Source organism: Colletotrichum lupini, chromosome 3 (assembly GCF_023278565.1).
Source record: "Colletotrichum lupini chromosome 3, complete sequence".
In the NCBI taxonomy this organism is placed as follows: Eukaryota; Fungi; Ascomycota; class Sordariomycetes; order Glomerellales; family Glomerellaceae; genus Colletotrichum; species Colletotrichum lupini.
The window spans coordinates 4,020,233-4,048,096 of NC_064676.1; the positions used below are offsets into that span (position 1 = coordinate 4,020,233).

Sequence of the window (27,864 nt, forward strand, 5' to 3'; positions counted from 1 at the left end):
ATTAGTATAATAAACGAGCTTAATAATATAATATAAAAAAGTACTGCGTAATTAAAAAAGGGGATTTCTAAATATAAATATTCTTATTTAGTAGCGAAGGTAACCTTATAAGAGTTATTAAGCTAAAAAATTTATAATATATAAAAAAGTCTATTATTATAAGGATTTTATAAGTACGACCTTAAGCCCGTAATTTAAATAACCTCTTCGTAACTCCCTTAATTACCCCCTAAGTATTATTTAAAAATATAATATAGAGGATAGTTTAATAAAAAAAGAGGGGATTTAGAGGTTTTAATAATATTAAATAAAGAATATTATAGATCTTAAAAATTAATTTAAAAAAAAAGTAGTTACCCTAAAATAGTCTTATAACCTCTCGCTAGAGTTATTATTAACTTAAAAAAAAGCTAAAAAGACGAGGATTTAAAAAAAAAAAAAAAGAATTTTCTAAAGGGCTATTAAAAGGCTTTTTTTTATACTAACTCCCGGTATAAAATTACTAATTTTAAGAAATTAACTAAGTAATATAAGGGATTATTAATAAGCGATAATTACTTAATTATAATTAAGTTATAAAAAAGACTATTTAAAAAATATAAAATAGGGTACCGAGAGGCTATAAAAAATAAAATCTCTAAAATATTTAACCCTATTGCGTATAAATAATAAGTAAGTATTTTTAATAAGTTTTTAAAATTTACAATTTTATAAAAAAGAGGGCTTAACTTCGTTAACTATATTTAATAACTTATATAGTTTTTAATAACTTATATAGCTCCTTTATAAGCCGCTTAGTATTTATTTTTAATTATTTTTATAAAATACTACTCTAAAAAAATAAGTTAGGGAAAGAAATTATTTAGAAATTATAAAAAATACGAGGCTTAAGAAACTAAAAATATACGGGATAATAAAAATTAGTAACTAATAAAGATCCTAAGACTAATTATTATATTTTTTTATAATAATATAAACGTCTATTACTATTATTATAAAAAGGAATTATTAAAACCAATTTTTTTATATTAAATAAAAAGGAGGATTTTAATAAGTATAATAACTAGCGATTTAAAAAAATAATAATAATTATTAAAAATAATAAAAATAAGAGTAATAATAAGATAGTAAGAAGAAGTAAGAATCTCTTAGACTTTAATAAATTCGTTAAGTAATAAAAGTACGGATTTATTATAATTAATATATAAATTAAATATATCCTTATTAAAATTAAATACGCTAACGATTATTAATATAAATATAAGCTAGAGCACGACCCTTAATAAGTTAGGATAAAAAAGAAAAGGACAAAACTTAATTTTAAATAAAATCCTAATTTTTTATAAATAAGTAAATATTAACCCGGATTATTAAGGGACGTAAATATATAAAATTATAAATTAGCTTAATAATAAGTAAATTAACGTAATATTAATTTATTTAACTAAAGTTTATAAAAAAAAGGGGCTATAGGGGTAACCCCTATTTTACGAAATCGTAAACGACCTTAGTTACTAACTAAATAAATAGTTTATAAGCGTAAGTTTAAAAATTATAAAAATAGTTAATAAATTCCTTTACGAGCGAGGGGTATTACTAACGTAATTATAATTACGAGAGCTATATAAAATATTAGTAATAATAATTATAAAGGAGGAATTCGTATTATAAAACTAAATATAAGTTAATAAAGTATATAATCGCTTTAATAAATTTAGAAAAAGGGTAAATAACTTAGATTTCCTCCTTATAATTACTAATAAAAATCTATTATTATAAAAGGATATACCGAGGTAAAATATAGTACTAAAAGTATAATAATTAATAATTCTACTTATTTCGATTTATAACTTATTACCGCTACTAACGCGAAACTCGGTACTAATTAGCTAATAAAAAAAGAGGTAAATAACTTAAAATTATTAATAATACGTAGCGATATAGGGATCGTATATAAATACTAAAAATTTAGTAATAAATACGAAGTAATTCATAAACCTTAAAAAAATCTTCTTAAAAGAGAAATTATACTCTAGGGGGAAATATAAGGTCTTATAAAAAACCCTAACGATATTTTATAATTACTACGAAAAAGTTAAAATTAAAGAATATTAATACTATTTAGTAATTAATATTATACTTATAAGCAAAGCCTTTAATTATTATTACAAAGCGGTATATAATTTTAATTAAAACGACTTTTTTAGTATAATTAATATAATTTAAAGCTATTTCGAAACTTATAATAAGAACTTAGAGCTCCTATCTAAGCTATGAGCAATTTCTTTTATATTTATAGCTAGGATAATAAAAAGTAAATTATAAATAAAGATCCTTAAAGAGCTTATTAATCGAATTAATAAGTTAATAAAAACCTAGCTAAATAAGGGGATAAATAAATAGAAAGTTAAATATTTTTATACTATAGTTTAGCATATATTAGAAATAAAAATAACCTTATACTAAGTACTTAAAAACTACGAAACGCTCTACTTAAGGCTAAGATTTAACTTTAATATTAAAATAAGAATGCTATACTAAACCTACTTCTAAATATATAACAGCCCTTATTAATAATATTAAGTTAATTAAACATATAATAAGAAAAAAAAAGAGGCTAGATATAGTAATTATTAATAAAGAGGCCTAGATTTATTAAATAAATAAAGATTTAACTTATAAGTAAGGTAATAAAAGAGGTAATACTATATTTATAAAAAAGATAAATATTAGTTAAGTAACTATTTTAAAAAAGAGCGTATTAAATTATATAAATAGTATAAAACGTCGAGGGTAATAAATAATAAAACTAGCCCTCGTTAGTTTAACTAATTCTTTATTATATATAAAAATAGATCTAGGGGTATAGAACTTAGTAATAGTAGCTAAAGTAGCGGCTTAAAATATATACCCCCTATAAGAGATTTAAAAAATAAGAAAAATCTTACCCTTTATACTAACGAATTAGATTATAATAAAATCGATAATATTAACTACTCTTTTTTTACCCCGTTAGCCTTTAGAAAATATATAAGGCTAAATAAATAAAAAGTAATAAAAGCTCTTAATAAGTAAGCTTTTATTTATAAATAGTAAGGGAAGGTCCCTTAGATAATAAATATAAAAGAGGCTAAAAGGGTAAATTTAATAGGGCTAAAGCCTATTCTCTTAACGATTAAGAAAAAAATATTATCTTTTTTAATATTTAAAAAAAAGGAATATAATACTAAGCAAATCTAAGGGTAGCTAGAGGGGTCCTTTTTATATTATTTAAATCCCTTAAATACTAAGCTCGTATAAGTATTTTATATGAGTAAAAGGTATAGCTTAGATAATTTCTATAGAGTTATTTTAAATATTAGGGTATTATAATAATTAATTAAAAAAAAAGGGTAATTCTAAATACTATAAAAAATCGCGCTAGTAATGCTTAATATGTTAATGATAAGTATTACGAGGATTAGTTTCGGCCTAAATAAGGAAATTATCGCCCTAAGTATAATAAAAATAAAAACGTATTTTAAAACGATAACTTTTTATATTTTATTTATTAATACCCCATTTCTCTTATATTTAAAAAATATAGATCGACTAGGTATTATATTTAATAATACGAGGAATAAAATCTCTAGTAGTAAGTATTTCGAAATAGTTAAATAATAATAAGAGTATATATTTATAAAGCTTATTAATAATACGAAGTTAATTAATTACCTAACGGAAAGTAAGTTTAAAAGACTATACTAAAAATTCGGGTACCCGTTAGTTACGAGGCTATATAATTTCTTAAAGTAATTAAGTAATAATAATATTAAAATAGGGGCGCTAAAGTAGTTAATAAAAGTATATTACTAATATTAAATAAATACGCAGAGCCTACGTAAATTTAAATTTAAATTGCGCAATAAGCTTAACTTTAACTAAGAAATCGTTATTAATATCTTCTATTTAAATAGTTAACTAGTACTATATATAATTAACATAGTTATATCTTTCTAAATAGGGTAATTCCTCTAGGATTTATAAATAAAAATAGTATAAATAGCCCTATGAAAAAGCTAAATTAATATATATTAAGGACTACTAAATAGTATTAGAACCTACGCTAATACTAGCTTTAAGTTAATAAAATTTAGGGATAATATAACGGCCTATAGTATATAGCTAAAAGTTATACTCGTTAAAGCGCACTATAATATTAAAAAAGTAAAGAGGGTATACTAATAGTTAAAAAGGGCGTTTAGAATTATTAAAAAAGAAAATCCGGATTTTATTAATAATAAATGCTTTTAAATAGTACTTAAATATTATAATAATACTATAGGGCCTAACGGACTTATATTAACGCTATTAATATTTAGAGTATATTTAAGAACGACCTTAGCCTTATTACTATTATTAAGTATAAACTAACGAGCCTAAATAATTAAAAAAGTAATATAAGTATTATGCGAAATAAGTATAAAAAAATAAGTTAACGAAGTAATTACTATATATAATAGGCCCGATATAGGGGATAATCTAAATATATTACTAAATTCGGATATACGAGTATAGCGCGAAATTACTTAATAATAGGCTAGGTTATATAAGTTAATTTCCGTTAATAAGCGCTCTTATATAGTTATAAAAGATCGTAATTAGCTACTTAAAGTATTAATTATAATAATTAAACCGTATTATATAAATCTTAACGAGGTAATTTTTAACTTATAAAAAGAAAAAGAGCCAAGGGAAACTATATAACCTATAATAAAAGTATAAGAAATTATTTTTAATAAAATCGTTATAATAGTATTAATAAATAACGAGGAAAAGGAAATTACTAAAAGGGTACTAATATTACTAATAAAACGTTATAGAAGACTATAATAGTAAGCCTTAATATAGTAATTTATTACTAATAACGAGGTAATTAATACTTTTTATATAATAAAAAAGAAAGCCGATTTTAAGCTAGTAGTTAAATTATATAAAAAAAGCGTAATTATAATTACTAAAAAGCTATATAAGGGATTAAATTTTATTAAAATAAATACTCTTTATAATCGAGGGGTCTATTAATTTATCTTATATAACTTAGAAAAATATATAAACCTCTATATATTTAAATTACGAATAGTTTATAAAATTAAAAAGAAAAGAATACCCTAGCTATACGAAAAGTCTAAATACGTAATTTAGAGATATAATAACGTTAGAAAAGTAACGCTACTTATATAATTACTTATTATATAGTACTATAGTTAATAATTAATAATAATACTAATAGTATTATTATAGAAAAAGGAATATGAGATTTAGAGCTGTAATATTACCTAGGCCTATACCTAATTAGTTATAAAATTTATAAAAAAGTCCTAGCCTATTTACTAAAAAAAATAGCTAATAAGTACTTAAAAAGTACGATTATTAAAGTACTTAAGCTACTATATAAGCTCGTAGAATCGGGTACTTATTAATAAGCTACTTATTACGATTTTTATATTAATTAATTATTAATAATTATTTCTATATACAACCTATACTTATTAATTACGGAGTACGAAGGTAACTAATTTAAAATCGTTAAAATATAAACTAATAATATATTAAGCCTATTTAATATTAACTTTATAAAAAAAGAGGATAAAGAGCTTTAAAAAGCGGGCTTTATAATAAAGCTAAAAGAGGTCTTTATAATAAATACCCCCTTAGTATTTAATAGCGGGATTTTTATAATTAAAAAGGAAACTATCGTTTTTTAATAAAAGGGGTAGGGTAAAAAAGTTAACCTCGTTAATCTAAATATAATTAATGTTAAGAAATAATATAAAACTAAGCTTATATAAGGGGTATATATTATAAGTATTTATTAGCCCGAGGTAATTTTTAATTATATTAAAATAGCATAAGTTATAAATTTAACTAAATAAGACGTTAAAGTATTTAATAAATAGCTTAAATAGTAATAAATAAATCTCGATCGAGGTCTTATTTATTACCTAATTAACCTTATAATTAATAAGCTCTACGTCTTTATTAATAAGTTATTTATAAATAATAATAACTTTATTTCGTAATTAAAGTATATTATTATCCTAATTAATAAGAGTATAAGCGAGAGCGAATTTACTATATATAGTAATATAATCTACTACTCGTTAATTAAAAATAAATAAATAATAAGAAGTATACTAATATTAAAGGTATATAATATAATTAACAGTATTAACCTCTCTTACGTAAATTTAATAACGCTAAGGAAAATTACTAATTAAATTAGCCTTCTACTTATTCTAACGGTTATTTATACTAATTCTTACTCGCTATATAAATACCTTATTAAATTAGGAATAAAAAAAAAAAGAGGCTTATAATTGATATTATAGCCCTTAAATAATTATATAAAAAGTATAAAATACTTAAAATCCGTTAAATTAATAATAAAAATAACCTTATAAACGCTTTTATAAAAGTAATATTAAATAAAGGATTAGAGTAATTTATAAATAATAAAAAAGTTATTATATAAATAAAGGGATAGGTTATATAAAAAGAGTAGAAAAAAGGGGGAAAAAGAAATAACTTAATAAACGGGCCCGAGATCGAATTATACCTTTAATTATAATAATTAAATTAATAAAAAAAAAGAAAGTTAGTATTAAATTAGAAATCTAATTTAATTATAATATATAACTAATTACGTAGGGGCTAATTAGGGGCCCTATTTACGATTATTATAACTAGCCTAACTTATAGTTAGAACCTCCTTTTTATACTTACGTAAATATTTATATAGTTTAATTAATCTCTTCGTTAACTACGGTTCAAACTAACTACCCTATAATAGGGATACTAACACTTTGGGAGCGTCTGGGTCTGAACGCCGTCGACCCCAATAGCTTCATCACCAAAGTGATCGCGCCAGAGAGTCTTCGAAGCCTGTCCAAGGCCTTGCCCCGGTACCCCTGGGACCACAGCCGGACTCACTGGAACGAGACACGCGCGATCAAGGCTCATCTCTACGGTCAAAAGCCTCATCTCCTTCTAGGCTCCCTCTCTGCTTCGAGCACCGGTTCGACATCGCAATGGCACAACACTATCCGGCCTAGGGACCACGAGTGGCTGCAAGGCCACGCGCTCCAAGGCCAGGCTGTGTTCCCCGCTGCCGGATACATCGTCATGGCAATGGAGGCTGCTCTTCAGATGGCTGGTGGGCGTTCCGTTCAGCTACTTGAGGTGCTTGACATGAGCATTGATAAGGCTGTTACATTCGAGGACGAGAACAGCCCGGCAGAGCTCATCGTCGCGGTAGACACCATTGCCTCTCAGCCAGACCAGATAAAGCTCGGCTTCACGATTGACTCATGTCTTGCCAAAGAGTCAAAGCCGTCAACATCTGCTACCGGTCAGCTCGTTGTCACATTCGGGGACTCTTCTACAAATGTCCTGCCACCCGCAAACGACGACCCTCCGCACCTTACAACAGTCAACATTAAGAACTTTTACCGCGAACTGGATGAGCTTGGATTCGATTACAGCAAGGATTACCGCTGCATCTACAACCTCGCGCGCGCCGATGCGAAAGCTACTGGCCACATGGCCTTCCCGCGTCTGGATGATGGATCTCGCCCAATCGTGTTGCATCCAGCTTCTATGGACTTGGCGTTCCAAACCATCATGGGTGCCTATTCAGCCCCAGGAGATAAGCGCCTGAGGTCCATCTATGTGCCTGTTCACATTGACCGGATCAGTCTTGTCCCAGCGCTCTGCGTTTCTGTTGCCGAATCTGACTCGGCTCCTATCGTTCACTTCAACACGGCGAACACGTACGATAAGGGTGACGTTTTGGCCGGAGATGCCACGGTCTTCTTCTCGGGCGATGATAAGCAAGTTCTCTACCGCATCGAGAACCTGCTCTTGCAGCCACTTTCCAAGCCGTCCGAGGCCGAAGACCATAAAGCCTTCACCAAGACAGTTTGGGGCCCCTTGAAGCCCGAAGGACTCCTGGACAACCCGGACCTCTGGGCTACTGAGCAGGACAAGCAAGTGATCCCCATCATTGAGCGCATCTGCTATTTCTACATGAAGGAGTTTGTCAGCCAGCTCACTGAAGAAGACCGCGCCAACGCTACGCTGCCTCACCAGAGATACATCTACTGGAATGAGCACGTCTCGGCCAAGGTGAAGGAGGGAACCTGGCATGAGTGGTATGATCCGTCTTGGGAGTCAGATACGCGCGAACAGATCGAGCAGTTGGTTGTAGAGTAAGTTCCAAACAATACTCTAGCTTTGGCGCTGGTTGTTGCTAATCACATATGCTGCAGGAACTCCTACCATCCTCACGTCAAGATGGCGAAGAGAGTGAGCGAGAACACCCTCTCAACCATTCGTGAGAAGAGCAACCCGTTCTTGTGGATGGACCACGACGGATTGCTGACGGAGTTCTACACGAGCTACTTGACCAGTGGCCCTGGCTGGCTGTACGGTCAGGAATTGGTCAGCCAGCTTTGCCATCGCTACCAGACAATGGACATCCTTGAGATTGGTAAGTCAGTCCTAGAAAGCCTACTGTTATGACTTGGTCAGTCCCATGCTAACAGTTCTTACCCAAAGGTGGTGGTACCGCTTCGGCAACAAAGTACATTCTGGACATCCCGCAGTTGGGCTTCAACAGCTACACCTTTACCGACATTTCTCCCGCATTTTTCGAAAAGGCCCAAGAGCACTTCTCAGCACACGAGGATCGCATGATCTTCCAGAAGCTAGACATCACCAAGAAGCCTGAAGAGCAGGGGTTCAAGCCGCACTCGTACGACATGATCATCGCCTCATCTGTCCTCCATGCCACCCCAAAGCTGGCAGAGACGATGGCCAACGTACGGTCTCTTCTGAAGCCTGGTGGCCATGTCGTTCTGCTTGAAGCAACCCACCGGGATCACACCCGTGTTGGCTACCTGTTTGGTTTATTCCCGGATTGGTGGGCCGGCATCGACGAAGGCCGTGATCTTGACCCCTTTGCAGATATCAACCAGTGGGATGCCATTTTCAAGCAGACTGGATTCTCCGGTGTCGACACCCGCACGCTGGACCGACATGGCAATCTCTTCCCCAACACTCTCTTCTGCACTCATGCGGTCAACACAAAGGTCGCGCGTCTTGACGCGCCGCTTTCCGCTCCTCCTACCGACAAGGCACTTCCCCAAATAGTCGTGATTGGCGGGGGCTCGGCGAAATCAGCTAGGATCTTGGATGAGGTGCAACAGACACTGCCCGGTCGGGAGATCGTTTCTCTCAAGCGGATTGAAGACGTCCTGGAGTCGAGCATTCCACCCAAGTCGACGTTCCTGGTCCTTTCGGAGCTCGATCATGAGACCTTCTCCGGCATCGATGAGGTCAGATTCAGCGCAATCAAGTCCCTCCTGGAGCTCGCCGGCACGATCCTCTGGCTCACTGAAAACGCATGGATCGAGAACCCCTACCAGGCCATGACAGCCGGTATGCTTCGATCCGCCCGCCTCGAGTACCCCGCCACCCACAATCAGTCACTTGACGTTGACGACGCTGAGAAGTTGGACACTAAGTTCTTGGTTGAGCAACTCATTCGCCTCGAGGAGCCTACCGACTCGAAGGAAGACATCCTCTGGACACTGGAGCCCGAGGTGTACGTTTCCAAGTCTCGTGCCTACATTCCCCGCATCAAGCACGATATCCAGAGGAACAACCGTCTCAACTCGAAGCGTCGTGCCATCACGGCCTCAGTTGACTCCCATACGACGCCTGTGACTCTCTTGGCGTCGGAAGACACTCTTTATTTGGAGTCATCGGAGACTTTCGGTGCAGACTCATCCGCGGAGGCGGACTTGGAAGTCAAGATAGACTTCTCTCTCGGAAACGCTATCCGTGTAGGCGATCTCGGATTTTGGCATCTCGTACAGGGTACCACCGTTGGCACGGACAAGGCAGTCATGGCGCTTTCGGCTACCAACGCGTCCATCGTCCATGTTCACCCCAGTCATGCCTTTATTCTCCCAGCATCTGAGAGCGTCGCTGAGAATGCGTCTGTCCTGCTTTCAACTGCTGCGAGGCTTGTCGCTCAGAGAATCTTCAATGGCATCGCTTCCGGTGCGTCGGTTCTTGTCATGGAGCCGCCAGGCTTCTGTGTCGATGCCATCGTCGAGACAGGGAAGAGCAGAAACGTGCAGGTTCATTTCGCGACAGCGGGAGCTTCAGTCTCGTCCTCGCTGCCATGGATCCGGTTGCACTCCCTGGAGACCGATGCGGGCATCAGAAAGGCTCTGCCCGTGAATCTCTCCGCCTACTATGATTTCTCGGAGGGGGCGAGCTCCATCACCAGCTTGGGCTCTCGTGTAGCCAAACTTCTGCCGCCCGTTTGCCTCAAGTTCGACCGCGGCCACATCTTCCAAAGCTCTGCTGAATCCATCTCTTCACCTGAGCAAGATGCACTCCAGCGGCCGCTGGTTGAGCAGGCTGTTCTCGCGGCTGCGGCAGAGGTTCCAGAAATTGTTGCTTTTCCTGAGGTCGATGAAGAGTCTAGCGTGAAACCTGTCGGCAGCATCATTGACTTGAAGGATGCGTCTGTTACCTCAACCATCATTGACTGGAGAACCGAGAGTCGTGTGACAGCACGAGTCCGCGCCGTTGACCCGGGTAAGCTGTTCTCCCTCGACAAGACGTACCTCCTCTTGGGTCTTGCCGGATCTCTGGGTCGGTCTCTGGCTCGTTGGCTTATTACGCACGGCGCCCGCCATGTCGTGATCTCCAGTCGTAACCCCGAAACCCCTGACCCGAAGTGGTTGGCAGAGATCGAGAACTTGGGCGGCATCATCACCGTTCTGTCCATCGACGTCTCTAAAGAAGCCTCCATCGATGCTGGGCTCGCTCAGATTAGACAGACGCTGCCGCCCATCGGCGGAATCGCCTATGGTCCGTTGGTACTTCACGATGCTCTTCTGGCAAGCATGGACCTTTCCATGATGAATGTGCCCGTCAACTCCAAGGTCGTCGGAGCGCAGATCTTACACGAACGCTTCTCGAACCAGGCCAAGGATCCCCTTGACTTCTTCGTCATGTTCTCGTCGGTTGCGACGGTGGGAGGGAACCCAGGCCAGGCCAACTACACAGCCGCGAACTCGTTCCTTCAAGCCCTCGCTCAGAAGCGTCATATTCAGGGCCTCCCCGCATCGACAATCGCGATTGGCGCCGTTATCGGTGTCGGATTCCTGTCGCGTACCGGCAGAGAGGAAGAGTTCAAGCTCGCTTCTGACACGGACACGATTTCGGAAGACGAGTTCCTTACCTTGTTTGCCGAGGCGGTTGTCTCTGGAAGGCGAGCCCCAGGCTCTCAACCAGTGGCCATTACAGACATATCGGACCTTGAGGTGATCACCGGCATTCCCGAGTTCAGTGCCCGCCACAAAGACACCGTCAAGTTTTACGACGACCCGCGATTCGGAAACCTAAAGGTTCCCGAGAGCCGTGCCAACACGGATGGCGCCTCGGGGGCTAAGAGCTCTGTCAAGGAGCAGCTACTGAAAGCAAGGACACTGGATGAGGTTCGCGATATCATCATTGGTAAGAGTCCTCCCCTACAATTCGAGGGATTGGGGTACAAGCAGGTGCTAACTTGATCAACAGATGGCTTGTCGCAAAAGATGCGCGGCATCCTGCACATCCCTGCCGATGAAAAGGTCAACGCCACGACACCATTGATTGACCAGGGCGTGGACTCGCTCGGTGCAATTACCGTCGGATCATGGTAATTTGTTACTTCCTTTCCTTGCAGGACACAACGGCTGACGTGGGCAATTTCCAGGTTTTCCAAGACGCTTATGATTGACATCCCGCTGCTGAGAGTCGTCAGCGGTGCCTCAATTGCTGAACTTGCCGAGGAGGCGGCAGGACGACTCTCAAGAGCCGCCATTCCCCTGATCGAATCTGCCGACGGCATCGTCAGCAGCGAAGATGATAGCCGCAGCGGTAGTAACTCGCCCATTGACACGTCGAATGCTACATCGGTCTCAGACTTGAGGGGTGACGACGTCGCCTTGGATGATAAGACGGCCACTTCGCGCCAGATCCCGCTGTCTCTCACCCAAGAACACTCGTGGAAGCTCCTTCAGCAACTGTCTAATGAGCCGACTATCTTCCATAACACCATTGGTGTGTTCATGAAGGGTTCAGTAGACCTGGATAGACTTGAGAAGGCCCTGAACAAGTCCCTCCGCCGTCATGAGATCTTCCGCACCGCATTCTCACCTGAGGGAGAGCAAGTCATCCTGCCTACCCCGGTCACCCGCGTGCGCTATGTCGAGGTCAATGACAGGGCAGCAGCAGAGGAGGCCTACAAGCAGTTGGAGATTGAAGAGTATGATCTTGCCGCAGGTGAAGGTCTCAAAATTGTCGACTTCCACTGGGCCCAGGACGAGCATCTGTTCGTCATCGGCTACCACCGCCTGGTGGGCGACGGCTCCACGACGCAGAACTTCCTCGACGAAGTTGGCCAACTATACGACGGCGCGCAACTTTCGGCGCCGCCGCAGTACTCCAACTTCGCCGCGCGGCAGCGATCCGACGTTCAGAGCGGTCAGATGGACGCCGACATCGCGTACTGGACCTCCATGTACAAGACCCTTCCAGCGGTCCTCCCAGTCTTGTCGCTCCCCAACGCCCAGAAGCAGCGAGACGCAAGCAACCGCGTCGCCTGGAAGCAACACGTCGGCACGCTCCGCCTAAGCGCGATCCTGGCCTTCCGCATCCGCGAGCGCTGCAAGAAGCTGAAGGGCGTAACGCCCATGCACTTCTACTTAGCGGCCTACCACCTGCTACTCGCGCGCCTCTCGGCCGCAGAGGACGTGGCCATTGGTATCGCTGACACCAACCGCGCCAGCATCCAGGACGTCTCGACCATGGGCTTCTTCGCCAACCTACTCCCCGTCCGCCTCGCGCCCTTCGAGCCGGCGCAGACTTTCGCCGACGAGCTCGAGTCCGTCAAGGAGCGCCTGCGGCAGGCGATGCAGCACGCCCGCGTACCCTATGGCGTCACGCTGGACCGCCTCGGCCTCGCGTCCTCGTCGGCGGAGCTGCCGCATGCGCCGCTGTTCCAGGCCGTCTTCGACTACAGGCAAGGTGCCGCGGAGACTGGACGGCTCGGCGGTGCTTCTTTCACCGAAATTTGGGCTTCGCGCGAGCGCACGCCGCATGATGTTGTCCTGGAGATGTCGGATGATCCGGCCAAGGAGCCGCTTGTCACGGTCAAGTTGCAGAGCTATCTGTATGGAGAGGAGGATCCGAAGGCATTTTTGAGTGCCTATGAGGCTACTCTGACCAGCTTCTCGGAGAATACCAAGCTGGCAGTCGCCCAGGATTGAGGAGTTTGCTAGAGTTCTGTAGTGGGAGGTTCTCCTGAAGAAGTAGGCTTTGTAGGTCCGCTTGGTTAATCGGAATCAATGCACAAATCTTCGTTTGAGCTCAATGCCCGCATGAACCTGATTGCGTGACTCGAGAGACACTTTGGCTTAACTCTGACGTGAAGATGCGGCCCGATGCTGAAATGTCGCGACGCATCTACGTTGCTACACCGCGTTAGATTCAGCAAGCGTCTGCCGTGCCGCCTGACTTGAATTTTACAAAGTACAGCCAGCTTGTTGATCCCATCGTTGTCTCGTAGACATCAGTCTAAGCCTGGCGTTGCTAAAGCCTTCGAAAACTCGATCGGAGGACACAACTCCTGACAGGAGACGCCTTGAATCAATATCCTACACAAGTCGAAGGAATCGCTTTCCCAGAGGTAGCCAAAGGTAGACAACGGCAACTGCGATATTGCAAAGGAGTCTCGAGTTGTCGACTCCAAAAGACCACTCGACCCATGGAAACCCGCATATCCCACCAGCCCGCCCAAACTCCACAACCGCAATTTCACCTTACCCGAAAGAGGACTTTGGGCTCCGCAACTTTGCAGAATCGCGCACAAAAAAACACATCTCCAAGATTTCATAGTCGGATTTTCAGACTCGACCAGTAATCATCCCTGCATCCTAGGATACAGGTGATGCAGGGCTGCTGGCGCAACGGTAGCGCGTTCGACTCCAGATCGAAAGGTTATCCGTTCAAATCGGGTGTGGCTCATTCTCTTTTGCTCTTTGTTGAGGCTATCACGGAGGCTATCACAGAGGCCATCATTTTGATGTTGTGAATGAGTGTTTGGGTGATGGTGGTTGTGGTTGTGGATGGGAGAAAGGAGTAGGCTATTTTGATGTGGGAGAGGAAGGCGTGCGGAGAAGAGCACAGGGCCTGCCTTCCCGTTGTATTTTGGTTCCGCGTATCTAAGCCTCCAGGTACATGTGGCAGATTGACAGCAGGGCATACCAAATGAACCTTCAGCAAATCAAGCTTGCCCCTGACTACTTCCGAAAAATAGGAGATGCGTTGCTGAAGCCGAAGTCTTTTCGTTGACATGAAGTCTGCTATTTTCAATCTAGGCATCTTGAAGGACCGATGTGGTGAGTGGCGTAGCGACTTCAGGCTCGTCTATCTATGGTGCTGCGCATTGGGGAGCAGAGAATCGAATCCTCCAATTCTTATCTGCAAAAACTTTTCAGCCAGCATAAAGAGGCGTTATCATCCAAGCGGTCTCTAGTATGAGCTACTTTGATCAGTAAATGATGCGACTAGAGTATGGTTCAGCTAGCAGAACTATGACACCAAAGACCCAGTGAAACGAGTACAAGATATAATCAGAAGTCTGTATCAAGACAGCATTAATGGGCGCGGGTTTTGAGGTTATGAACTCCACGCCGCACTCATGTGCAAATACGAAAAATTACTGGACGAATAAATCTTGTCTCATCCATATGACAAGTCTGAATTCCAGGCTGAATTACGAGTTGTATGGAGCTTAGCAGTATCTCGAATTATGGAATGACCGCGGCGACTCAGACTGGGGCCACAGTAACTTTCACGATGACCTGTTCGAACTTGTAGCTTTCAATTACACTAGTGGAAGAATTGAAAGTTACCCTGATCATTGAGCCGATACACTCACTGACTGAGGTGAGTATTCACTAGCCCACCACTTCAAAACCATCACCACCCTCACCTCCCACGCTCCTTCCTCCTCAGGCACCCACCTCATCTCAACAACTGATAGGCACAAGCAGCCCATCCAGAGTCGCCCTCACCGCCCACCCATCACCACTTATTGAATAAAATCGCTTCAATCGATCACCAAGGCCCATGGCGTGGCGGGGAATGTCCTCGTTTGAATTGCCCCGCTCCCATGGGTCACGAGTTCGAGTCTCGTGAAAAATCGCTGGTACCGTTACAACTGAGGAATAGTACGTAACAATGGTCTAGTGGTTTTCGTAGGTCCCCCGTGAGGGGGGCTGAGCTTTTTGCACTCTGAGTATGATGGATTACCTACCTACCTACCTGCTGTTTTTCCCCTTGCTTTTTTTCTTAGGGTAGTCAAGGGGTTGTAAATATCTTACGGTGGGTGTACCAGGGTGAAGGTTGGTCATCCCGCGAAGTTGATACTGGACAGCTGCTTAAGCTTGTATGAATGTCTCCCTCAACAATTTAGATTGATCAAGGTGGTCTGGAAGGAAACGGTTGTGTTCCAAGGGCCGTTCTTCTCCCACGAGAGTAGGACGTGACTAGTATTCATTATCCAGTCTAAAGCGCGAAAAAGCGGTGATGATGTTGACTGTACGAAAAGCAGAAGGCAACATTAGTGGCCGAAGGCAACCCTGGAAGGGTACTGCCTGGACCGGACGAATGGCTGAAACGAGGCGTCAAGTACAATCATCTCTGCAAGAAGCCCATCATTGAACAAGTTCTGGTATATACTCGTAACACTTTATTATGCTCCCAAGACGCCGTTGCTATGTCTGTAAAGACCTTTAAACTCCAGATATGCCCGACAATGCCATCTCCCCTCGTGGCGACCATGGCGTGATCTCGTGAGCGCGGGCCAAACTGGCCGGGCTGGCTGGAAAATGATAAACCATAACATACGTAACAATGCAGAGTCCGCTCTCGCTGCTGAACTGCACAAAACTCCATCGCCGTCGACGAATGTAGTCCTTCAATGTCGTCGTCTCTTGGATTCGTCAATCTCTTCACCCATTTCCATTGGGTTGGCAGGGTCAATGTAGGCCGACAGTCTAGTATCACCCCACCGAGCGCCAACAGTTACCCAGACACCCTTGATAAAGCTGTTGCCCATGACGGTCTCGCGATGGCCTCCCCAGCGTAGTCTGTGGTCACGGTCCATAGCGCTGTTACCCAGACCGCCATTTGTGACCCATTCCTTGATTGCGTTTTTGATGAATTCGATCTTGCGACGGAAGTCATTAGCGACAGGAATTCCCTGCAGTTCGGTTGGAATCTCCGGACGCCGGCGTGATGTTGTGGTCGGGCGAGTAGCACGAGCCGCCGAGGGTTTGGCCTGGAAGTTCAACAGCGTCTGTAGAGGGTAGGACAACATGGCCCTCTCGTCAAGAGCAGCAGCGCCCAGGCTGCCAGTAGTGGCAAGGTTCTGCGCCGCATCCATGGGGAGGTGCCAGAAGTGACACCAGGTTCCTGCGGCGTTCAAGACGATCTTGGTGTGATCGGGGAAGTTGAACTGTTACTTTGTTAGCCACGTCACGTTACGTTACGGTTGTGCGACTTAAGCTTACCTGAAGATGGCCATCGCCAAAGACCCAGCAGCCAACATCGCCGAAGCGTTGGTAGAATGTAACCAGATCAGAAGGCTGAGAGTTGTTGACAGAGAACTCCATCGGTCGAGTGACAGTTTCCTCAGCGGGGACTGGCTCATCCCTGCCATAGGCAATCATGTAGTTGGCGAACTTTTTCCAGAGAATCACGCGCTCTCGCTTTCTGTGTTCATAGACATCCTTTCCGGGGTTCAGCTTTCCGGGAGTCCCGTCTTCGTAAACCGGTACGCGGAACTGCTTCGAGGAGACAGAGACTCGAGTGAGACCTGCCTCGCCGTTGTTCTCGTAGAAATGGATGTCTTGCGTGGGCGGCAGTGGTTGATGTCTCTCGGGATACGACTCGTCATGACGTCGCTCAATGTGTCGCTCAGCATCACGCACAAGCATGCAAGCCGAAGGCAGTGTCAGAGTCTTGCTGGCCTCGGTCGTAGGAATGTCTCTCAAAATGCACCCGACACCGCCATCATTCAAGATATAGCCAAGACCGAATTTGTTGGTGTAGTCGACCCACTTCACCACCACGTTGGGATGAGGCGGAGTGGTATCCTTGGAAGAGATGATGGCCATTGTTCGAGCGTTCAGGGCGCGCTCCAACTCTGTTTGCAGTCGGCGAAGTCGCTCAAGAATGACATCCGGCTTCGAGTCTGCTACCGGCTCCGCGGGTTCAGCTGGACTAAACAATGAAGCTCTCTCATTCTGATCGGAAGAGATCTTGAGATTCTCCATTAGCCCGGTCATGGTGACAGTGGCTTGGTTTGAAGACTGTGACGACATGGCTTGAGACGACATGGCTTGGACAGGTAGAGCGCCTGTCGACTGCGATGTCGGCAGTGGTGTTCTACGCGCACTTGACTTCCTCAACGGGGCTTCCGCAAGCTGGTTCGTCCGAGACTCGGGCGCACTATGCTGTCTAACGGATCTTGGGCGAGGTGCCTCTGCAGGTTGAAGAGGCTGGGCGGGGGCTTCTGCAGGAGGTCGGGGTCTGACAGAACTGGTAGAGCTGGCCATCACCGGAGGTCGGTTCTGTGCTCTTTGTTGAGCCGCGAAACTCTGAGGAGGTTGGCGCAACAGGCCTGTCGGCGCTGTTTGCGAAGTTGTTAATTGAGACTCTGAAGCCGCATCAGGACGCGAAGACGCCGAGGCAGCAAGAGCACGAGCATGCCGCTTCTCGCGAAGCCAATCGTCGAATGGCCTGTAGACGACATCCTCTCCCAGGGGAATCATGGGAGTCAACCCAGACTTCTCCTCGGCAGCCATTTCTTTCCATGTCTGAGTGTGAACGACCTGCACTGGTGTCCATGGACCCACGCCGCAGTCTCTGCACATGTCCTCCATGTTTTTCTTGGTGACCGCTTGTAGTTGGGCACTCATGCGATTGGTGTAGAATTCCGAGCCGTCGGGAGGCAGAGTGAGGAGTCTGGTCGTGATATCGGCCTCAACAGGGAAATAGCCGCAAGTGAAAAAGGGATGTTGAACGATGATGTCTGGATCGGGTCTCATATCCGCGTCCTCGAGCATGGTGGCTACACAGTCCTTGGCCTCCTCGCTGATGTACTTTTGCGTCGTCTCCGGGTTCGGCCATTCGTAGTCTCGTTCTCTCGCTCGGCGGTAGATTTCTTCGGTGCTGGTCGACTGGAAGGGTGGCTTGGATGTCAACATGGCAAACCTGGTTCGGTTAGTAACGGTCCTGTAAACATGTTCAAATCGACGAGTACTGACATGATGATGCCCAAGCTCCAGATATCAACCTGATGGTCATGGCCCTTCTTTCCCTTCTGGAGAATTTCGGGTGCGATGTAATTGGGCGTGCCGCACAGAGTTGTCCTTCTTATGGTCTGCATATCGCGGCCGGTAACGAGCAAAGCAGCCAGTCCAAAGTCGCCAACCTTGGCGTTCATTCGGTGGTCGAGGAAGATGTTACCCATCTTCAGATCTCGGTGAATGATGCCCTTTCCATGCATGTACTTGATGGCTCCGGCGACTTGCACAGAGTAGAATCGAACCTCGGGCTCCGTCAACCCTTTGCGCTTCTTGACCATGTCCATGAGAGAACCATTGGTGCAGAGCTCGAGAACAAGGTACATGCAGTCATGGAACGAGAATGCTCTGAAGAACTGGACAATGTTCTTCTGGTTCATCTTCGAATGGATCTGGAGTTCGGTTTGGAACTACAGTGCGCGTTAGACTCGAGCCTGGAAATAAAAATATACCGGCACTGGGGCTGACCTTTTGCATCATCTTGGACGGCATCTGACTTCGCACAATCTTCAGCGCGTACTTCTTGCGCTCCGGCAAGAGGTATCCTTGGTAGCAAACAGCAAAGCCGCCTTTGCCGAGCATTCTCCCGACTTGGTAGACGGCTCCATTGGGACGGTCGTTGGCCGGAGGCTCGTCGATACTCGCGGGTGGTACCGGTGGTGGCTCCTTGTCCTTTGCAGCTTTGAGCTGGGCGACGGGCTTCGACGTCTTCATTTCAATGGCCTTGGGCATACGCTGAGCGTTGGCGTCCCTAGGCGACAATGCCTCCAAATCGAGGCCCCCTTTCGCCACTAGTCTATGGGCCATGACTGTGGCCTCGGGCTTCCTGGTAATCGATGCGGGTTTGAGAGGATTGTGGCTCTCAGAAGCGACGGGCGCCGAAAATGCAGTTTCAAGGTCGGCCCAGGGTGATGGAGAGGAAGGGCCTATTATGAGATCTTGTCAGCACACATGGAGGACTGGGAAAAATGGAAGGAGGTATAGCAAAAAGTGTATAATATTGAAGACTTGGAAAGAAAGAACGTAGTGCAGTCCATGTGCCGTCATACGCATCATCAAGCGCAAATGGCTACAATCACAACCGAGCGGGCAGGGCAAGCAGTAATAACACGGACGAGGGTTGTTTACGTACCAGTCTCACAAAGAGATCATGTGCAGCCAATGCAGATGCGTAAAAACGAAGCTCGCAAGCAATACAAGAGCCGACGGTGAACTCACGACTGCTGACAAGACGAGGACGTCGCAGAGTACTTACCACCTCTGAGTGTCGAGAGTTGTCGGGATGATGTGCCGTTGAGACGAACGGTAAACTTTTGGTAATGGAGGTGGAGTGAAGGACCGGGTTGGTGTGTACCGGCGCTGTTGACCTTCGCTTCGCGCCGTTGCCTGGGGAACTACGCTCTGAAAGCGCTATGGGGAACAACTAGGACTGGCCGATGTTACTCCACAACGAACCTCTTTTTGGCACCTCAGTCAAAGTGAACGAACGCCTTAGGTAAGCAGCATCGAGCCACCACCAAATAGGTCATCTTTGCTTTACGATCTTGGCACGTTTATCACTTTTGTGACGCCAAAGTCTTATCTAGATCAATTTCTATAGCTTCGTCTTTCCTTACTCAAGGTCAAATTACTAATTCAGATGCAGCTTAGCCAGATGAACAGGCCTGCAGACAGTCCTGCTCAGACTCAGGAGCTTGGGAACTAGTACTCCGGCTGGCCGGGCTCTGCTAGACCTGTCGGCTCCGAAGGTGGAAATAAGCGGAATATCAAATCTGCGCCCTCCGACTTATTCCCCCAGGACGCCCCTCCAGCAGCCCCAAATGTCGAACATCGACGTCAGCTGCCTAGAATGACTCCGATAAATCCGGATCACCAAGCGTGTTGACGTTTGAAAGCGACCAACATCTCAAATAGCTCTTTCATCTTTTTTCGCCTTCAATTGGCCATTGAATGTTCCAATTGACTGGGAAAACAAACCGCCAAGACGAGGCCAAGCATAGTAGTACGGAGCTCTCGGAGCTCTCTCCCGTCCAACCCTTCCGTCACTCACTCGACCCTCGACCATAACCCCACCATGGTGCCATTACCTCTCTTCAAGCTCGCCGCACTATTTGTGCGGCACATTTCCAAATATGGTGCCGTAAGTCGGAAGTCTCCTAACCTCTACTTGATGCTCCGAAGTACCGTCCACTTCTCGTGGCCACGAAGCTAATCTTGACATCGCGAACAGAACCAAATAAAAGCTCAAGCCCACGATCACCCCAAGTTCCGCGCCTTCGCGGCACGCTATGGCCAACACATACACCAGCTTAATATGCGCCTATCGGTGGCCCTTCTTCGCAATCCAGACGCCGAGCAACGCGCAAAAGAAAAAGCTGAGGCGGCGACTGTGAAGACGAAAGAACAGGTTGAAAAGGAGGAAGCCAAAGCGCTGAAGGCCAAGCTCGCAGCTGAAAATGCCGAGCTTGCAAAGTCGAAAACCCCAGACTCTATATCAGCCTCCGCGACTTCGACTTCGTCATCCTCCTCTACTTCCGGGACCAGCGGCACCAGTAGCACCGGTAGTAGCAGCTCGACAAAAGAACGCCCCAGATTCAAGAGCGTCTGGCGACGAAAGTTCCGCTCCCTCCCCGAAGCGAAGGCCGTCGACCTCTTCGCTGACGTTATCGGCGATACCTTTATCCTCGGCGTCGCGAGCGCCATTATCCTCTATGAGTACTGGAAGGCATCCCAAAAACCTGACCAGAATGCAGAGCGCATTAAGGCTCTCGACGCCAAGCTCGAGGAGCTCACACGCCGCGAAGAGGCGCTCTCGCAAAAGGAAGAGGAGCGAACCAAAAGATATCAGGCACTTGAGGCCGCGCTCAAGGAGCTGAGGGATCCCAAGACCAAGAAGCCTCTGTTGCCGAGCCTTCAACTATTGCCGGCGTCGACTGAGACGCAGGAGACGCAGAAGCCAACTGCGTCGGCGGCGTAGAAGGTTTGTGTCTCTTTGCGCAGCGAGTAGAAGGCAGGAGACGTGGAGGAGCGAGGTTTCTGTACAATTTCACCATGATACCATGTAGCCGGCGACAATTGTCTCCGTGCTGTACCAATATTCCAAGGGCAGGTGTAACTCAAACCAGGTAGCGAGGAGTTTAGAAGGATCACCTCACTCTCGGAAAAGGATAGAATAAAGTTGGCAAGAATAGCTAGGCAGCTCTTGCCATGTCTGAATCACAGACTTGACTCACCTCATATACAAAGATCCCAAATAACTTTTCAAACTATTCCCATTGCCGAATAACACCCAACGTATTCCATCGCAGAAGTCACCCAATGTGAGCAGATCCACCATGTTCTTCTGTTCCTCCCTCCGCCAGCGTCCTGAATGGGCACCCTTGATCCCTTTCCTAATAAGCAATACACCACCCTTTCAAGGTACGAAAAAATACAAGGAAATACAAGATCGATTTCGTGCCTTTCCTTTTCATTCCACATTCCCATTCACTAACAGGAAACTTGAACAATAAGAACGCAGACTAGACACACACGACATCGCCCTCCCCATCTCCCAAAATCAGACCTTTCGCTTCATCCTCCTCTCGCCAAAGGATGTTGGCCAACAAGCCACCGCGCAGCGCCTAGAGCGTCTCAACAGCCTCGATGGAGGCTGCAACATTGCTGCCATCTTCCTCGTCGGCGAGGGCGTCGACCAATGTGATGCGACGCAGGCTTTCATGGAGCTCAAGATTGAGTAAGTAATGTGCTTAGGGAAAGTGCCATCAGACGCACGCCCATGAACATGTGCAACAAATTCCGCTTCGTTCTGGGCATGCTTTGCAGTACTGTAGAAAAATGCTAACAACCGTTCGCATCAAAGCCTCTTGGAGAAGCTTGATCCGCCCCTACTCACACTACCTCTAACGTCACACACGGGGCTCCCCTCAATTCTCGCAGGCCTCCAAGAGATGCTCGCCGCTAAGTCTTCATCGTCTCTCTCTCCAGCCCAACCCTCCGCCGACCTACTCCTGTACATGGCTGGCGACAACGAACCCCTCTCGGAACACGGCGCCAACCTCCTCAGCGAATTAGGCCAGTCCCCGCGCGAGATTGCCGCCCTCGCCGACACAGAGGAGGGTAAGGCGCGAATCTTGGATTTGTTGGGCCCGAAGGACGGCAAGGCCATTCTGGGGTTCCTGGCGCTGGAGAGGCTGGCTCTCACATGAGCGTTGGCCGTGAGCTCTGGAGGCCGGGAGAGGAATGGGGGGTTGAGAAAGCAGGGTTGACCGTTTTAGACCTTGCCGATACCGTTGACAGGTGGACAGGAGATGATCATGGTGCGACGGTGGGCTTTCTTCGCTCTTCGGATGGCAGATCGATATCCGGTCTCTGGCGTCACTTAACGTGTGTATACGACTCTAGATAGGAGGAATACCAGTTTCCCGGGGCACTTCGTATCGGGCTCAACTTGGTCAAGATCGTGATAAGGGGGAAATGGGGACTGGAGAAAGGGGACTCGGGGAGGCTGTGTTCCGTGTGCATCACCAAGGGTAGACATGAGACGAGTCAACAGAGCAAAAGGGGGGGCCGGTAGTTGAGCGTCTAGAGACGATAGATCTGGACCATGGATGCCATCACCGTTCAACGTGTGGAGTGGGCGGCTTGTACCAAAGGCGAGGCTCTGACAGCTGTGACAAGCCACCGGACCAACAATGCACGCAAGAGTTGAGACTCGAGAGATGGGGGCCGGAAGGATGGGTAGGAGGAAACGGCTGCCTTTGGAGACCGACCAGTTGACAGTCGTTCGTGCTTCAGAAAAGACCAGTTGACACTGACAAGTTGACAACCGCGGGAAAAGAGACGTTTGGAACTCCACCGACGCCATTTCGTCTCACCAGAAAAAAGACGGGATGAGGAAAAAAAAGGTACCATTGCTTCCCAAGATCCGTGCGTGGGCAACAGCAAGGAAGGGCTCTGCGCTTTTCTCTGGACGGATAAGACGGATCGAATGTGCTCGTTCTGAGTGCGTGGCATGTTGCGTGTGATGGACCATTGAACCAGTAAGTGAGCGTGCATGGCAAGGCAAGGGAAGGGAATTGTGAAGCATTTGATGTCGTGGTGTGTGCCCCATCCCCCTCCTTTCCCGGCTGTGCTGAATAGCCGTGCTGATCAGGGAAACCTATTATGGGGGCCCTTGTCAACTTTTCTTTCTTATCATTTCATCCGACGAATATCAGAGGCAGAGAAGAGAGGATGACAGAGGTGAGAGTCAGAGGAGATGGATCTTGCCTTCTAGACTCTACCAAAGTGTGATGTTTGATCAGAGACGATCCGATCGGGGGGGCTGTCAAACGTCTAGAGAGGGGAGTTGCATCATGAAGCCTATCCGGTCTTGGCTCTTGATTGATGTGCACTTCTCACATTGAAGGACGCACTTATCATTTCTGTCACATATTCTCTTATTCTCAACTCATAGAGAATTGTCGATCTGGATGTTTCATTCTTCTCTTTCCGGGCGTTTTTAATCGCTTTGCCTTCTTGGGAGCGTCGTCGATCTTGCATCACTTTTGACGCTGTTGGAGAAGAGAGGGGGGAAAAAGGTCTAGAAGTGTTCTTAGGCCCCACCTATCTCTCACTCACTTGTCTTGCACTATCTTTTGCTGCAATATTGTGTACGGAATCGCAGAGACGTCGATGGGGAGTTACCCCGTTCCTCCAAGGGTTTGAATCTCTGAGGAACGGGGGTAGACTCTGGAGGGACGGTGTGGTGGGCGGACTGACACAAGAACACACGTTATGATGACTTCAGCACGGCACTCATCACCCGATGACCGACTCGTGGCCTGCAGCATGTGCAGAGACCATCACCACCACAACCGGACCACATGCAAGCAGCAAAAGAGTCGTCTGTTTGTGACCGGATGGTCCGGCAGGGGAGCCCTGAGGTGGACCGAACCAAGGGCGATGGGGCGGGCAATCCCTTATTGCATCCGTATTGCAGCCATATTGTAGCCGTTATTGCACCCGTATTGCGCTATAATGGTCGTGATATTGTTCCAAAGCTTGTTGACAAGACGCTTAGCTCGGATCGGATACTTGAGAGATATGCTTATCTTTTTTTTTCAACTCTGCACGTGTGATGAGCACAAGCTTTGGCTTACCAGTACTGCTAATAACACCAATAAGAGACAGACAATGTGCGAGGTGACGGAGGGGCATCGCTTTGCTTCGTTCTCGCATTCATGAGATAGACTACGCGTAGAAGTTTGCCTGCCAACTTCGGTGTAAGCAGCCCTCGGTCGAGTTGATGCGGCGCGGGGAACTGGCGTTAGGTTGCATGGCATGAGCAGATCTCGCCAGCCATTGCCGTGGTGCCATGCTGCTAGAACAATCTGCTCATGGGATATCTATTTCTGGCTCGGATATCGATGAGCTATGTGTGCATGCAAAGTGGAATTGTCAATTTGAGCCAATTGACCGCCTTTGTAGGGTTCAATTGTTCAAATCAACAGTCCAGCCTCTGGCGTCCAGTCGTGACAGTGTGAAGCGAAATCAATAATGCTGTGATTGATGCCCGGCGGTTGCAGTAGCACAAGTGACGGCTCCTCCTACAATCGGAAGCAACAGCTCTGCTGGTTGGTCAGGCCGTTGTAGAGGGTGGGTCGGGGCCATGTGGGCTACTGCGAGGGGAGCCAATGAGCCGCGGCGCTGAACCGCCCTCCTAAATAGAGTTGAACACACCTCATTGTTAGCGGCGGGCTTTTCCCCTCCTCTGTTCTCGGTAATACTTTTATTTTTAGTCTCGATCGAAGAGAACTGCATTCGATGCAGCGGAGCGGATGAGCGGGATGTACTGCAACTCATATCGGTGAGAGAGATTGCAGATTTGCACTTTTGACGTTGACCAAGAGTCAAATAAGACCCTGCAGGCCAGCCACCTGTCTGCCGAAGCGACCTCGATATGAGCACTTTTCCTAGCTATCCTACCGGGGTTCTCTTGGCCATAGAATTAGACTATCGAATCGTCACAACGCAGCAGTTACGACGCTGAATCAGGCAAGTGACGAGTATAATAGCAAGTTGCTATTATCGGAGAGCACGCAGCATGCAGTCCACCGTGCTCGACCCAAAAGCACGTCCGCACATGCGTTTCTAGAGACGTAGGTGACACACAAGGATTCGTTGCCCATGCCAAGACCGTTGATACTGAGGATTCCTCCGGTGCGGGACTGGCGGCGAGAGGCTGATACCGTGGCACGCCGCTCGCACTACAACTGCGAATGGCCAAGGTGAGGGGAAGGAGAGCAGCTTGCAAAATGGCCCTAAGAGCCATCCACGCCAAAGCTTTAGTGTCCCGAACGGTCGATCGGAGCTGTCACCATCGACCCTCGGGCACTTGCCGCAGAAAGCTGACGATGCCAGCCAACGTGCCAGTTTTATCTCGGCGCTTTGAGAACAACGGCTTTACATCCCAAAAGGATCATCTGAAGAGTCAGAGACGCTCGGTCTTGTTGCACCGATGACGGGGTAAGCCAGCAAGACGCCCAGGCTTGAGCATCGTTGGTAGCAGGAGCAAAGCCGCCCCCCCAGACCGCAAGCTTATGCCCTCCTCCTTCACGGCTTTAAGGTTCTGTCGACATGGGTTGCTTGACAGCTTCTGATGGCAACGTCACAGTCCCTAGTGTGGTCTGTTCTCAGTCTGAAGTGCAGCGTTCATCCTCAAGGCTTCGAGTCGTCTGTTGATCGGGTCAAGAGGACGTCGACTCGACTGAGCAGGGGCCTGCTCCGTGAGACGGGAGGCGTTGAGGAGGCGGGCGTTCATGCGCTTTAGAGGTTTGCTGGATAAGACAACACCACCGTCTTTTCTCGGTTGTCTTCCGCACCCCATTAAGGCTTCGTTCGCTTTAGCAACTAATCTTTTCGAAAATGGCAGCAGGGCTATAGAACTAAGTATACCATATGGCATGTCGGTCGATCGGCGAAAGAAGTCATGGAAGCTGCAGTCGTCGGATTATCGATTGATGATTCTCCATCAGCTGCTGCGCCGTACACTAGTCCCCGTCATCGTGGGTTTGGGACTTTGGACAACGGTGAAGAGCGTGCCCGCTGTGGAGTATGCGACGGGCCCCAAATGCAGACGAGCAGGGGGTATGAGAGAGAAAAAGAAAGAAAAGTCCGATCCTTGTCAATATCTTCCATGTGGCATGCCCAGCTTTTGCCAACCTCTAGCCAGGAAGGGACTTTCTTGAGGGGCAACGGGACCGGGGTCTGTTGTCCATGGTTGCGTTGCGGTCCAAAGGTGGACAGGGGTGGTTTCGTGGTGGTGGTGGTGGAGTACAGGGTTCGGTGATGGTCGAGACGGTGACTGCGACCGGGCAACGAGCAGCCGTCCCATCTTCTCAAACCAGCTGTGCCTCAGCACAGCCATTCTGGAACTTGCGTGTGTCTGAGGCGGTTTTGATCAGCCGTCTCAGAGTTTTGCAGAGGATCAGATGGCATGAACTCAGCGTGGGAGCTGGGAATTTCTGGATGGAATGGGCAGTTTGCGCAATGGGAAAAATCTTCTTGTGGTCTGAAGTTCGGGATGGCCTGGGCTGTGTCGTGTCGTCTTGTCGAGTCGAGTGGGTGCGCGATCTCTGTTACGCTTTCGACGCCATCTGGAAGATCAAAAGAGTTTGTGCGACAGGCGAGTGCGGACGAAGCGAAGAGGGTGTAGAGAGACGTACCCTTCAACTCTTACCTAAGCACATCAGGTTCTTTCCCCTGCTTGTGTGAGAACCTGACAAGCCTGACTAGGAAGGAAGAGACCACGATCATTCGGACCGCGATGCTTTTCTTAGGTACTCACCTTCCTGCTGCTGTACCAATACCAAGACGTAATGGAAGGCAAGAACAGCTCAGAAACAGGCAAAGGCGGGTATTGTTTCTTTTGGCCTGTTTATCCTCCCGCTCGACTTGCCTATCGTAGATTTTTTCTGCATTCTCATTTGCTGAAATGGCCGAAGCTAGATTAATTAAATCAACCACTGGCCCGTAAATCATCGACGTCTCCTCCCAAAGTGGTACATGAGCTCGCTGGAGGCTGGGGTCTTACAGGGCACTTGCTCACTGCTACAACGGCAGATGGCCTGCTGTAGTGTACATAGTAAGACAATTGCTTCCCCTCTCTGCTGAGTTGAGGTAAAGTGCGTTGTGCTGTCCATCTTCTGTGCGTGAGGTGGCTGACCAGGAGGAGGGTTCATGAGGCGATACCTACGAGAGCAGAGCTGGGATGACAGAAAAGACAGGAAAGATACTTGATTTTGTGGTGCTCTCCCAGTGAGATCTCAGGTAGCCATCTCGTCCTTTCCTTCTGGTCCCAAGTACTGAGGAGGGATGCGATGATCTGACGGCACACCAGACG

At 45.7% G+C, this 27,864-nt stretch overlaps 5 protein-coding genes and 1 non-coding gene across 6 annotated transcripts; 5 read left to right on the plus strand and 1 right to left on the minus strand.

Annotated features, from left to right (window-relative positions):
• Positions 1 to 6,834: 6,834 nt before the first annotated feature.
• Positions 6,835 to 13,373, plus strand: CLUP02_05967 (beta-ketoacyl synthase domain-containing protein; the record flags this gene model as incomplete). The annotated part of the gene is made up of 5 exons (XM_049284971.1): positions 6,835 to 8,249; positions 8,310 to 8,530; positions 8,599 to 11,577; positions 11,641 to 11,761; positions 11,819 to 13,373. Coding segments are annotated over 5 exons (6,291 nt in total), but the record flags the coding sequence as incomplete, so codon positions are not given.
• A 164-nt stretch (positions 13,374 to 13,537) lies between these two features.
• CLUP02_05968 (uncharacterized protein) lies at positions 13,538 to 14,001 on the plus strand (the record flags this gene model as incomplete). Its single annotated transcript, XM_049284972.1, has 4 exons — positions 13,538 to 13,586; positions 13,642 to 13,668; positions 13,740 to 13,802; positions 13,859 to 14,001. The coding sequence occupies 4 exons, from the start codon at positions 13,538 to 13,540 to the stop codon at positions 13,999 to 14,001; spliced, it is 282 nt and encodes a 93-aa protein (XP_049142115.1).
• A 57-nt stretch (positions 14,002 to 14,058) lies between these two features.
• On the plus strand, positions 14,059 to 14,130 carry CLUP02_tRNA085. The gene has a single exon. It is a non-coding gene; the product is annotated as a tRNA-Trp (tRNA).
• Positions 14,131 to 16,087: 1,957 nt separating this feature from the next.
• CLUP02_05969 (uncharacterized protein) lies at positions 16,088 to 19,535 on the minus strand (the record flags this gene model as incomplete). Its single annotated transcript, XM_049284973.1, has 5 exons — positions 16,088 to 16,627; positions 16,683 to 18,387; positions 18,441 to 18,889; positions 18,948 to 19,405; positions 19,529 to 19,535. 5 exons carry the CDS (start codon positions 19,533 to 19,535, stop codon positions 16,088 to 16,090), a joined length of 3,159 nt encoding a protein of 1,052 aa, XP_049142116.1.
• A 1,018-nt stretch (positions 19,536 to 20,553) lies between these two features.
• Positions 20,554 to 21,456, plus strand: CLUP02_05970 (OPA3 family protein; the record flags this gene model as incomplete). Its single annotated transcript, XM_049284974.1, has 2 exons — positions 20,554 to 20,619; positions 20,710 to 21,456. 2 exons carry the CDS (start codon positions 20,554 to 20,556, stop codon positions 21,454 to 21,456), a joined length of 813 nt encoding a protein of 270 aa, XP_049142117.1.
• A 358-nt stretch (positions 21,457 to 21,814) lies between these two features.
• On the plus strand, positions 21,815 to 22,687 carry CLUP02_05971 (uncharacterized protein; the record flags this gene model as incomplete). Its single annotated transcript, XM_049284975.1, has 3 exons — positions 21,815 to 21,899; positions 22,005 to 22,215; positions 22,342 to 22,687. The coding sequence occupies 3 exons, from the start codon at positions 21,815 to 21,817 to the stop codon at positions 22,685 to 22,687; spliced, it is 642 nt and encodes a 213-aa protein (XP_049142118.1).
• Positions 22,688 to 27,864: the final 5,177 nt, after the last annotated feature.